At 39.9% G+C, this 14,042-nt stretch overlaps 1 protein-coding gene across 1 annotated transcript; it reads right to left on the minus strand.

Moving 5' to 3' along the window:
* Window positions 1–8,281: 8,281 nt before the first annotated feature.
* LOC148999077 (uncharacterized) lies at window positions 8,282–9,362 on the minus strand. Its single transcript, XM_089141482.1, has 3 exons — window positions 8,767–9,362; window positions 8,475–8,666; window positions 8,282–8,408 (listed from the first exon to the last, which is right to left on the minus strand). Exons 1-3 carry the CDS (start codon window positions 9,360–9,362, stop codon window positions 8,282–8,284), a joined length of 915 nt encoding a protein of 304 aa, XP_088997608.1.
* Between the last annotated feature and the right edge of the window lie 4,680 nt (window positions 9,363–14,042).

Here is a 14,042-nt window from a genome sequence, read left to right on the forward strand (position 1 = left end):
GAATTGAGACGAAAAATAAAGCAAACACAATCAACGCATAATTAATAAAGCAGAAAAAAATGCGAATAATAAATAAAAATAAAAGGGAAGTAATCCGAGTGTCAGCTCTGGATCTAGGGAAGGAGAGTATAATTATAATGACTTTGACCGTGGACCTTTTGCCGTAGCTTACAGTCCACCGATCGGGGAACGAATATTAGAGAAAAAAAATTGCAGAAAAGAAATAATCAAAACAATAAAAGGAAAGGGAAACCTTAACCAAAGAGAGGCACGACTGTAGGCATCTCTGATCAAGGACCCAGGGGAAGGGTGAACAATAAATAAATGTTGAAAGTAAATTGTAGAAAGTAAATAATAGAGTAATAAAAGGAAAGGAAAACCTTAACCAAAGAGAGGCATGACTGTAGACATCTCTGATCAAGGACCCAGGGGAAGGGTGAACAATAAATAAATGTTGAAAGTAAATTGTAGAAAGTAAATAATAGAGTAATAAAAGGAAAGGAAAACCTTAACCAAAGAGAAGCACGACTGTAGACATCTCTGATCAAAGAGTCATATTTGATCAAGGACCTAGGAGAAGGGAGAACAATAAATAAATGCTGAAAGTAAATTGCAAAAAGTAAATAACAGAGTAATAAAAGGAAAGAGAAACCTTAACCAAAGAGAGGCACGACTGTAGGCATCTCTGATCAAGGACCCAGGGGAAGGGAGAACAATAAATAAATGCTGAAAGTAAATCTTAAATTAAGAATATTGAGGGTAGATAGAACGTGAATGGAGGGGAGAGAGAAGATTATTGAAGAATGTTACTTACTTGCATCTTTGAACTTCAAACAATAAAAAAGAATTGAACAAATGATTCGAATCTCAACCAACCCTAACAACCATATCTAGATCTAGAATGATTTAAATCAGCAATTGCTAGACCCAGAGAAAAACGAATCTTGAAACTTGAGACTTGTTCTTGAACTTGAACTTGAAATTGCATTACATAGAAAAATTAAACCTAAACATTCATTCTAGAAATTAAAATCTCACGAAAGCAATCAAAGAAAATTAAAGAAAGCCTAAAATAAACTGAAGAGAAAAGAAAGAGTGCTTCTACTAAGCTCTAAAAACGTTCTCCCTTGATGGAGTATGCTCTCCTTTTATAGAGTTTACATGGGATATAAATCTTGACAGAATTTGAATCAAACTCAGGATTTCTATCTGACTCAACCAATTAGGATTTTGATGTACTAATCGGACTGACTTAGAGAGATCAAATGCACAATTCCACCGTTGGATTTGAGTATTAAGAAGTCATAAAGTGCTCCTCCAAAAATCCGCTCGATTGGACACCGGATGACTGTTTGATGAAGAGCTTGATCGAAATTGAATAGAGACATTCAAAAACGGGATTTTTCATTCTTCCTTATTTGAATATAATTCTTTTTCCCCTTTTTCTTTCTTTAATCAAATCACAAATAGGAAATAAGTATTGAGGTATGTAAGGACTCTTTTCTCCATTAGGACTCTCTCAATAATATCTCTGCAGATTTGATTGATAATTTATAATCTCAGCCGTAGATCAAATTTGCCTTCTTTATCTCTTAAATATTTCGGAGTTGGCCCATAATCACATCTCTAGCCCATCATGCTCCAGATCAGGCCCATTTTCCCATTTGAGAATTTGAATGGACCTCTTGACGTGTAAAATTGCATGATTCATACCCAAAACTCCAAATATTTGCTTAAAATTTTGAAAAGTCCTAAAACCTGCAAAAACAACATAATACCCAAGGTAGCTCCACTCTAAGTGTGTAAAATGCATGATTTATGCCCTAAGATTTCACACATAAATGTGCTCATTAGATTCCCCCACACTTATCCTAAGCTTGTCCTCAAGCAAAAATTAAAGAAAAATATAAATGCAGGTAAGAAACTAGTGCAACAAAATAAATCCTAACTCACTTTCGTAGGAATCACGGTTACACTTAGCATGTGCAACAAGCCTTTAAACCACTAGGTTACCCTTAGAGGACAAGTTTGGCCTCGTGAATGTTTGCAGTGAATATACATCCAAAATTCCAATTCAGTTCAAAATAAAACATTGCAAATTCCAACTCTAGCAATTGGTAAGTACTCATAAATGATCAATAGCTGTAACAATTTTTCTCACCATTGATTTAAGATCCTCCACACTTGAACTTTATTACCCCATATTGATTCTTGGGACAAAGCATATATCTCAATCAAAGACTCACCTTATATCTTTCAAGTGCACCTCTCCTTTAAGCAAAACCACTCATAGAGTAAGGGGACCAAGGACTAAGGTTTTGAAGTATTTTTGACCAAACAATTTTACCAAGGCATTAATGACACTTGTATTTATCTCTCTTTTCTTTTGAGTAGTGAACTCTACTTTACTCCACTACGGTTGGCTTGAATGACATGGTGGAGCAAAAACCAGAAACCCAAGTTACTTTGTAGCTTTGCTTTGCATATGCCCACAAAGACAGTGATGCGAGAGTTCTTTTCAATAATCTCATTCCTAAGAGTTTCTATCAAGTCACCTAGATTCCTGAGTTGGAGTGCCCTGTCTAGTTCCAAGGAATTCAACTTTTACTTTCTACTCTTCTTCTTCTTTTTTTTGTTATGCCATACACAAAATTGATCTCAACTCCTAGCCAAAGGAACAAGGACCCACAAAACTCATAGATGGTCAAACGCCTTAAGTTAAGGGACTTTTATTTTTCTAAGGAAAGTCTCATCTCAACATATATACAAGTTACCTTCCTCTCAACATGGTTTTTATGTGTTCATGATGGGTACCAAAATCACTCTCATTTCACACATCACAACAATTGAAAGACTATGTACACTAACCAAAAGTCAAAGTTAAAATCTACAAAGAAGCTATACCCCCCCCCCCACTAAGTAATGCAATGTCCTCAATGCATGATGAAAAGAAGAATAAAGGCAAGGCAAAAGAGGGCATACCATGGAGTTTCTCAATCACCAGTGTAAAAATGCTCATAGAGATTATTGATCTCTACACTATCAACACTTGGCATTTCAAGGAAATGCTTTAAATGTTGACCATTCACTTTGAAAATTTGGTTAGAATGAGGATCAACTATTTCCACAGCACCATGATTAAAAACACGGTGAATAATAAATGGACCTTCCCATCTAGTTCGCAATTTTCCTGGGAACAAATGTAGCCAAGTGTTGTACAACAAAACCTTATCACCAATAGAAAATGATTTCCTAACAATATGCTTATCATGAAAGGTTTTAGTTTTAGCCTTGTAAATCTTTGAGTTTCCATAGGCTTCATTTCTAAGTTCCTCTAACTTAGATAGTTGGATACGATGATGGATACCCTCATCATCAAGATCAAAATTCAACTTTTTGATTGCCCAGAAAGCCCTATGCTCTAATTCAATCGGGAGGTAACAAGCTTTACCATACACTAAACGGTATGGGGATTGATTGATCCAAATCCGTCTTATATGCAGTTTTGTGGGCCCATAAAACATCAATCAAACGGTTTGACCAATCCTTACAAGTGGTGTTAACTGTCTTTTCTAAAATCTGCTTAATCTGTCTATTGGAAACCTCTACCTAACCACTCGTTTGTGGATGGTTAGCAGTAGCAATCTTATGGGTGCTTCCATATTTTTCATCAAGGCCTCAAAAGGCCGATTACAAAGCACGAGGAGTACCAAAACGAGATAAGATATTTTCCTTTAAAAACTTGACTACCACTTTGTGATCATTTGATTTACAAGCTATGGCCTCTATCCATTTGCCCACGTAATCGACAGCCAATAGAATATATAGATTTCCGTAAGAATTAGGGAATGGTCCCATAAAATCAATACCCTATACATCAAAAATTTCAACAATTAAAATTGGATTCAGGGGCATCATGTTCCTTTTGGTCACTCGACCAAGGGATCAACAAGCTTTGCAAGCTCCGCAAAAAGAAAATGAAACCTTAAATATTGTAGGCCAATAGAACCCACATTGAAGCACTTTTTCTGCAGTTTTCCTAGGCCCAAAATGACCCTCACAGGCATGATCATGGCAAAATGAAAGAACAGACATTTGTTCATCCTCAAGTACGAAACGCCTAATGATTTGATCTGAACCTATTTAAAACAAGTATGGATCATCCCAGAAAAAATATTTCACTTGTGAATGGAACCGATATTTATCTTGGTTTGCAACTAAATTTTCAGTTCCCTTTTTGTCCCTAATTTCTAAGTCAAACTCTTGTAGTTGTAAGACCCAACAAATGAGTCGGGATTTTGTATCCTTCTTCTGTAGCAAATATTTGATAGCTGAATGATCAGTGTAAACAATTACATGACTACCTATCAAATATGAGCGGAACTTCTCTAATGCAAACACAACAGCCAAAAATTCTTTTTCAGTCGTATAGTTAAGTTGTGCATCGTTGAGGTTCGACTTGATTAAGAAATCACAGTGGGCATCTTATTTAGCCTTTGACCTAGAACTGCCCCTAAAGCATAGTCAGAAGCATTACACATTAACTTAAAGGGTTCTAACCAATTTGGTGCTTGTATTATAGGAGCGGTGGAGAGCTTCTTTTTCAATAGTTCAAAACATAGTAAGCACTCAGAGGTAAAATGAAAGGGAACATCTTTAGCAAGTAATGAAGTTAATGGTTTGGCTATCTTGCTAAAGTCCTTTATAAAGCGGCGGTAAAAACCAGCATGACCTAGAAATGATCTAACATCATTGACACTTTTAGGTGATGGTATATTAGAGATATGATCAACCTTAGCCTTATCAACCATAATTCCTTCCTTAGAAACAATATGACCTAAGATTTTTCCTCTTTTTGGTCCCTCCCCCCCGGCGGGGTCCCCTCGGGGGGGGGGGGGGGGGGGGGGGGGGGGGGGGGGGGGGGGGGGGGGGCCCCCCAAAATAAAAAAAAAAAAAAAAAAAAAAAAAAAAAAAAAAAAGAAAAAAGAGAAAAAGAGAAAAAAAAAAGAAAAAAAAAGAAAAAAAAAAATAGAAGTAAGAGTAAAGGGGGTGAGTGGGTAAGGGGGGGGGGGTGAGGGGGGGGGGGGCTCACACCCGAAGAAGGAAGGGAAAAGGAGAAGAAAAGGGGGGAGAGAAGAGAGAGAATAAAGTGGAAAAGGAGAAGAATAAAAAATTAATTTTTTTTATAATAATAAAAATATAATTATTGAGAAAAAAAAAAAAAAGAAACTCAAGTTTCGACCGGGTGAAAATGGGAAACTTAGGTGGAAACTTGGGAAATTTCAAGGAAACCGAGGACTTTTTCGCACAAGTTTCGACATCAAGTTTCGACAGGTTTTAGACACTATTTTGGGGTGGGATTCTGTATTTAAGCTAATTAGTGTATAAAGAAAACATTGGCACATGCATTTTAGTAAAAAAATCAATGTAAATATGTCTTTTAAATTACATAACATTAATGTAAAGATGACCGAGAAGTACACAATAAAGTTAACTATACTTAAGCAAATAAGCATAACATTCAACATGAACATATTAACTTCTAAGCTCTAACTTCTAACTTTTAAGTTCAATTCGAAATATCAAATAAACTCTTAAACATCAGATATAATGTAACTAGTAATAAAAATAAAATGGGAAGTACAACTCACTAAGTCAGTGCCAATAGGAGTGCCTCGGCGGATCCATCCCGTGACTTGAGTAGTACTGTGTTTGTGACATCCTCTCCTCTGACCAACGGACATAGACATCCCATGACATGTGATGCCTATGGTTGTCGAGGTAATCGACAACTGCAGCTCTATAGGTCTGGTCATCAACATGCATAAGATATCCGATCTGAGGGAATGCACAATAAGGATAGGGAAGTCCTTCTTGATGAATCTCAGGGGGTATGGGTTGGGGTTGCACCCCGAAGATCTGCTCCACAAACATTTGTGCCCCTGAATCAGCATCTGTATAAGTTGCACCCCTATGCACATATACCGTCCTCCCATCAGACGCTGGATAATACATCCTACCCTGTTCCACTTCCACTACTGTATGTCCTCCATAATCCGAGGAAACCCACGACCATAAGATGCACTACTATAAGCCCCAGAAGAAGATGCAGCACCGCTCTCGTACGAGTGGGGATCAGCTGTTGCCGGTATCCGGTATCCGACAGTGGAGCCTCTTGACTCATCCAAACTCATAGATCCTATGGAGCCTGCCAAGCTATTCACTTCAATGGGATTGTAAGACCCGTACGATGAAGTGTCATCCTCATACCCATGTCCATGGTGCTTCCCTTTCCCTTTCCCCTTCCGACTGCAAGTGGAACTACGACCTGCACCGTGGTCGACATCACGGGTAGCATGGGTGAATTGACTCTCCCCGTGAATCTTAATGGCCCTCCATGTCCCTGACTCTCAACTGCTGGCTCTGGTGGTGGTCTCTCCTGTGGTTCAGCTGAATCCTGATCAGCTGGCCCGTCACCACCATCATCATCATCACCACCACCACCATCATTATCATCATCATCATCATCACTCCCACTGTCATTCCCACTAGGGCCACTACCAAGTCCATCATCATCATCATCGCCTTTGCATCATCCTGTGCACGACTAGCGGGTGGCTGAGTAATATCATCATCATCATCGACCATATAATATTATCCTCACCGACCTTTGGATGCACCGGGGTGTGGTACAAAGGGACGGTTAGGCTCGGTGTGCACTCTCCCCTCTGTGGCCAAGAACTCATTAACATCAGCTCCCATCTCTCGTGCAATTTGACTGCTGGGTCGACCTCTCGCCTCATCCAATAATGGCTCTCTGACCCACTCAAATAGGGGGTACTCCTCCTCCTCATCATCTATGGCAAAGATGTCAGCCAACTCAATCTTGTCCCCATTACCTTGCTCTTGACCTAACCTAATGTGCTCCTCTCTCAACCTCATATTATAATGAACATATACAAGATCCTCCAGCCGCTTCACCCCCAAACGGTTCCGCCTCTTAGAATGTATCAGATTGAATGTGCTCCAGTTACGCTCGCAGCCGGTGGCAGAAGATGTCTGGGAGAGCACTCTAACTGCAATCTTAATCAAGTACTCCGAGTCTAACCCGTATTGCAGCCACCACTCAGCTGCAAGAAACATAACCAACCTAATTAATAATAGTAAAAATAAATTGTGTCAAAAACTCAAATTGAGCATCTAAGACTTAGACTAACTGACTAAGTGACTAACCAGGAGTGGTGTTCTCCCTAGCTTTGAATAGCGATGAGCGACCGTAGCTAGCTACAGTAGCATCTCTAAAAGCCTTTAACTGCGATAAATAATTACAAAGTTAGTAATAAGAAACAAGTATTTAGCCTAATTCTTAAGTACTATACTACTAGTCATCTCACAAGTCACAACTTACAGTCTTACCTCATTATTAATTAATGCTTGTTTTGTCACATCCGGTTCCAACCTTTCCACTACTTCATGGACTGCCCGGATCAAATCTGTCCTCATCCCAAGTTCTTTACTGTAGTGGTACATGGGGTTCAAATAATAGGCTATCAAACAAGCCAACAAATGAGATGGTAAGAAACTATAAAACTACATAATAAGTATTACGTTATTAACAATTAAGTATTTAAGTAATAACTTGAAAATTTTAATAACTTTCAACTCACCAGCCAAATGCAATGGATGTTTCAACTGCCTTTCCCACCTTTCTTGGATGATGTTAAGGAATTTCTGGTTGCCCCTAGGATAGACTTTCTTAACCATCTCCTTCATCATCTCAACTGCAGCCCATATATGTGGTAAAGTTGGTTTCCTTTGTTGATCTACCAACTTCAAGACTGTCACCACAGGGTCTAGAAGCTTGATAACAACTCTTAGATTTGCCCAGAACCTATCACTGGATATGGTAGCCCGTGCTGCTCTCCCTGCCGGTGATTCTGATTGGGGCCAAGCAAACCAGTCTTCAGATGCAAACATAGCACGTAGTTGGGCTTTCTTCTTCTGAAAACTCTTCAAGGAAATCCAATTTGTGGCAAATCTTGTGACCCCAGGCCTCACCAAATCACCACCACATGTCCTCCTCAACATATCCAAAGCAAATCCATGGTTATATACGAATGTGGTCACATTTCGAGCCCGCTGAACCACATTCTTCACAAATTTGACTTCCCCCATGTCTTTTAGCATCAAATCAATACAATGTGCCGCACAAGGAGTCCAAAAGAGCTTATACCTGGGATCCTCCATCAACTTCATCCCGACCTTCTTGAAATTGGCGCCATTATCGGTCCACAACTTGCACCACGTGCTCGACTCCAACCTCTTTCACCACATTCTTCAACAACCCATATATGTATTTTGCATCCTTCTTGTGACCGGATGCATCAACAGACTTGAGGAACACCGTCCTCCCATCACAATTCAACATAAAATTGATGATAGACTGTCTAGTGGGACCAGTCCAACCATCACACATCATTGTCACCCCATAGTGCATCCACATTGGCTTAAGGCCATCAATGTAGGCTTTCAACTCTTCCTTATGCCGTGGGAGATATACATTATATATCTCATATGGGGTTGGCCCAACCACCCCACGTCCAGCACCACTGATCTCATCCACCATCGCCGTATAATAAGGCCCCTGTGCAGCATTTGCCGGAACACTGTGATATAATGCCCACTTAGAAAAGGCCATCCCCACCTTGTCCTTCACATTACCCCACATATGCTTTAATTTCTTGTTTTGATTGTGGCCTCGCAAACAAGTCAGGATCAGTGCGTAGTATCTGCACATCAGGATCGGCCTCAATGGGTCTAGAAGCAGTAGATGTGGCACTAGGTCTTGATCGTGGGGCCCATGGTAATGGAACTGACTCTCTGGTACTCTGGCTCCTCCTCATACTGGAGCTGCCTCCACTTGCCCTCCCAACATCTGGATCTCCAGATGACCCTGCACCCACGGCTCTCTGTGTCCTCCTGATCTCATCGAGTCTATAAGACTCCCTACTCATCCTGAGTACTCTCTCCATCTCTGCCTCTGGGGATGATGCATCAGCTGGATCTGGATCCACATTTGTCTCTCCCACCTCCACCTCCTCTAAGCATGCTGCCTCGAACTGATCCCTCTTTGCTTTCTTTTGTGCCCTCTTCTCTTGCCCTCCTTTCACATACTTTGCCATTGCCACTTTAACTTCATAAGGGACATTGGGGCATCCAACCACATTGCGGTCCCCTCCCGCTAGATGGATCTTTAGTCTAGTGGCCCCACCTGATCCAATCTTTTTCAAACAATATTTACACTCTGACTTTTTCCTATCATCTGTCAGAGGCTTACCATGCTGCCAAGCTATGTCAGACATTGTGTTTCTATCTGAATCTCCAACTCAAAACTCAAAAGCTTGTGCCTGAATTTGAATTCCTGATACAAACATACATAATATTTAATAATCACCGTTAAAAACTTAAAATAGAAACCCAACAGTCCAACACTTAAATTTTAATCAAAGCATTAATACTTTAACTGTTTAACATCTAAATACAAAAACTAAGAAAAATTCTTCAATTTAAGCTTGCACTATAATGGAACAAGTGAACAACAATAGAGAAGAGAGAACAAGATAATGGCATATTTCATTAACAACTTATGTACCAAAATTTCTGGATCAAAATTCAGACATCCAACATTGAACATTCCAACTTGAACATATTCTCTGTAAGTCTTCTATTAAGCATGCTAAACAGCTAAAGATTTAATTTTTTTAAAGCTGTAAATGGAATACATCTATTAAGCATGCTAAACAGCTAAAGATTTAATTTTTTTAAAGCTGTAAATGGAATACATCTATTAAGCATGCTAAACAACTAAAGATTTAATTTTTTTAAAGCTGTAAATGGAATACATGAGCCAACTTGCAGCAAGACTCGATGCTGAAAACACAAGAATTTCAAGGGGAAAGAAGAGAAGCAAGGAAATGAAGCTAAAAACCCAAGGAAATGAAGCTAAAAGCAAGGAAACTACTGTTCACTAAACCATTCAAAGCTAGGTTACCTTCCAATAGAGCTTCAAACTTTGAAATAATCCACCAACAAGTGCCGATTTCACCAAAGGAGTGCTTGAATCTACTTGAAATCATGCAAAACCATGAAAAATGGTCGAAAAATGGTCGAAACCTCTCGTCGAAACTCTCTACCTCCGCCTGCGTTTCCCGATCGAAACTCTGGTTTCCTAGAGTTTCGATCGAAGATGATGACTTTTTATAACGTTGAACCGGCTGGTTCAGCCGGTTCACTTAAACCAAAAACCAAGTTTCGAGTTTCGATTGAAACTCTCGAAATTTCTCAAGTTTTCCCAGCCGGTTCAGACTGGCTCACCCATATTTCGACCCAATAGGGAAATTTCGACCGAAACCAATGATTTTTTTTCGGTACCCACTGGTTTCGTTTCGGTTTTTCAAAAGTGCGAAATTTCGCATGTTTGGGCTAATTTTTTTTCTCTCTTAATGTAAATAATATATACGGGAGGGGGGGGGGGGCGTTCTGTGGGGGGGGGGTGGGGGGGGGGAGTGGGGGTGCGGGTGGGGGGTGGTTGGGTTTTTTGGGGTGTCGTCTCTTTCTTGGTGGGGTGGTTCTTCTGCTTGTGTTTTTTGTGTTGGGGGGGTGGGGGGGTGTGGTGGTGGGGAGTGGTTAGTATAGTATGTTAATAAAGGGGGGAGGGGGGGAGAAGGTATAAGGAGGGGATGAAGGTATTAAAAAATTAATGGGGGGTTTGGGGGAAATGGTAAAAGATATGTTTTGGGGGGAGGAAGAAAGTGAATGAAAGTGAATCTAACTCTACATATGCTGGTCTCTATTGGCAGACATGCTTTAAGTCATAGCACCGTACTTCTTTAGGAAGGTCTCAATCACTCATCATCAGTTGGTAATGGGTCCGGCATCCCTCGGGACATTCCATGGCTGGGGGTATAGGTCACCACTCTCTCACATCACCATTGGTCTAAGTACCGGCGCATGTCAGGGTAAAGCCTAGCCAAATGCAAGTCTTCTACTTAGTTACATCAAGTCGGATCCGGATACGTCCATTCCTCGTCCCCGACGATCCTTTCCGGTATCCTTCACACTAGAGTCCTCATAGTCCACGACTACGGACTCATCAACCCTATTGATCATCCACATATGGTAAACGGGAAGCTCTCACGTCCTCTCACGGGTTGGTTACCGGTCTTAAGCGCCCGTGAGCCCAAGTCTAGCCATATGCAACCCTACCAATAAATGGCCCCCACAATGTGATTCCTGTCCTCTCACGGGTTGGTTACCGGTCTTGAGCGCCCATGAATCCCCATTGCTACCACGGGTCGTTCGGTCTCAATACCCCTCCGATTAGGGTCTGACATAACGGGACATCCTAGCCAAACACTACTAGACAGTCCTAAATATGTCATCCAACAGTTTAGGAAGGTGTCCAGAGGGCATCTCCGGAAACATCCCATAATATTCCCGTAGTAGTCCAAGGACAGAAGTGTCAAAAGGACACCTCTCCTTTCCAAACCATACTTAAGCATACACAAGCATCAATTCATAACATCACATATATGGTAACTTCATATATGGAAAGAAATCAATAATTACAATCAACTTGTATATAACTGGTAAGTAAATCATACATGAGTCATTTCAATATAAATAAGTAATGCTACGATATCAAGCACAGTACCACAGTAGTATAACATTATAAGAATCTAATTAAAGAAATAAATTAACAAGATTCAAATATAGAAACTAAGATATGCAATTTATGTTGTTAAAGAAGTAACCATCCTTACCTTTTATAACTTGCAAAGGAATCCTAAGAAATCAAGTAAGATCTTGACAAACTTGAGAAGAAGGTCCTAAACAAGTGTATACAACATATTAGGAAAGATCCCTAACAGAAAATATACCAAAACATCCAAAAGCAGACCAATTTGGAGTTCTTTGTACTCATTGGTCGATTGGATTGGCTCTCGCCTGATCGACCAATCGGTGGACCAATGCAGACAAGTAACCTATAAAATCAGAGTTTTAAGATATAAAATCCGAATTTGGTGGTTCAAAAGGGTACTAATCAAGGGGTAAACTACATTAGTAGTATCCTAACATATAGGGGACCTCAAAACACTAATCAAATCAAGTCATCAAGATACAAATTAGGAAACAAAAAGTTACCATAATTAGATCAATCATGGTTCTTGAAGAATTCAAGATAGAAATCAAAGACAAGAACAATAGGAGAATGAATCATTGATTCAGATAAAGGTATCATGAAAGGCATACTTAGATCTTCAAGAAAATAGACCTAAGAGCATAAATCTAAATAAGGAAACAAAACCTACCATATATGTAACTATCATGATTCATGAAGAAAACATGGTATGGTAGAAGAGAAACAACTAGAGATTGATAGATCATGGATTATGAAAAGAAAACACAGCAATTGACTACTAACATGATCAATATAGTAGATCTAAGAAGATCAGAATTCAAATCAAAAGATAAACAAAGACAAGATCATGATTTGATCATGATTCCTTCAAAAGCTTGCAATGATCATGGTTAAGATCATTGCATTAGCCATTAATCCTTAGGGAGATCATGAGAGACAAGTCCAGAGATGTTTGCAACAGAGAATGCAACATCTCCTCAACTGTCTCAACTCAAAAAGGAAAGAAAAATAGAGATGGAGGAGAAGAAGAGAGTGTAGACATACCTTTGATGCAAAAGGAAGAGTTTTGACGAAGATCCGTCAAGAAAAACACCAAGGATGCAAAGGAGATGACTTGCAGAGGTCTTTGGTTCGTTCCAAAGAGTTTGGAGGCAGAAAATGTGAAGTAGACTCGAGATTGGACTTAAATAGAGCAAGCAAGACCTAATTGCCAAAGACAGAACCCATTGGTCGAGTGGATTGGTCGACTGGTCCAGTCGACCAATTAGTCGACCAATCAGTTCAGCAACTCCTAAACAGGGAATTGAAGACCCAGATCAAATCCAATCCTAAAGGGGTTTTGCACACATATCAAGTGACTTACCTAATAGGTAGAAATCCCTTCAAACCATGATAGAGACCACTCCAAGTCCATCAACTACTCCGATCTTCATCAAGATTCAGTTTCCATAAATAGAACCTCATCATCAACTCTCATGGATTCAAAGCCAGACACCAAGTCCTCCACTAGGATGGCCCAAAGCTGTCTTCTTACTTTACTTCGGGTCACTGGACCTACAAATAACAAGGTTTCCGGGTCAAGGTTAGGGCTGGGTTTTACACTCTTCACCATGAAGTGACATTTCTCCCAATTAAGAACTAAATTTTTGGCTCTACTACGTTCAAGAACTAAGCGGAGATGGTGAAGGCAATCAGAAAAGGTAGACCCATGAACAGAGAAATCATCCATTAATTCTTCCAAATAATCCTCTACCATATCTAAGAATATGCTCATCATGCATCGTTGGAATGTGGCAGGAGCATGCATAACCCAAAGGGCATGCGTCGATAGGCATATGTTCCATATGGGCATGTGAATGTGGTTTTGTCTTGGTCTTCTGGTGCTATAGGGATTTGATTATAGCCAGAATAACCATCAAGGAAACAATAATAAGCATGGTCGGCTAAACATTCTAACATTTGATCAATGAAAGGCAAAGGAAAATGATCCTTATGAGTGGCTGGATTAAGCTTCCGGTAATTAATACAAACACGCCAACCAGTTTGAATACGAGTTGGGATGAGCTCATTGGTAGTAGATGTAACTACTGTGACTCCGAACTTCATAGGAACAACTTGGACTGGGCTTACCCACTGGCTATCTGATATGGGATAGATAATCCCATTATCCATGCATTTCAACACTTCTTTATGAATGGCTTATTTCATCACACGATTAGCCCTTCTTTGGGGCTCCCTAGAGGGTTTGGATCCATCAATCAAATTTATATGATGTTGAACTATGGAGGGACTAATTCCTTTAATGTCAGCCATTTGCCAACCTATGGCCTCTTGATTGTCT

The sequence above is a fragment of the Hakea prostrata genome, unplaced genomic scaffold (assembly GCF_041222555.1).
Source record: "Hakea prostrata isolate BN-2017 unplaced genomic scaffold, UWA_Hpros_2 contig_48, whole genome shotgun sequence".
NCBI lineage: Eukaryota > Viridiplantae > Streptophyta > Magnoliopsida > Proteales > Proteaceae > Hakea > Hakea prostrata.

Bases quoted from the DNA above. Each gene is read 5' to 3' on its own strand.
- LOC148999077 (XM_089141482.1), bottom strand. From the start codon at position 9,362: ATGTCTGACATAGCTTGGCAGCATGGTAAGCCTCTGACAGATGATAGG. The intron at 8,667-8,766 runs GTTTGCGAGGCC...ATTATATCACAG, and splicing joins CTACGCACTGATCCTGACTT to TGTTCCGGCAAATGCTGCAC. The intron at 8,409-8,474 runs GTGTGATGGTTG...TTGTGATGGGAG, and splicing joins CACTATGGGGTGACAATGAT to GACGGTGTTCCTCAAGTCTG.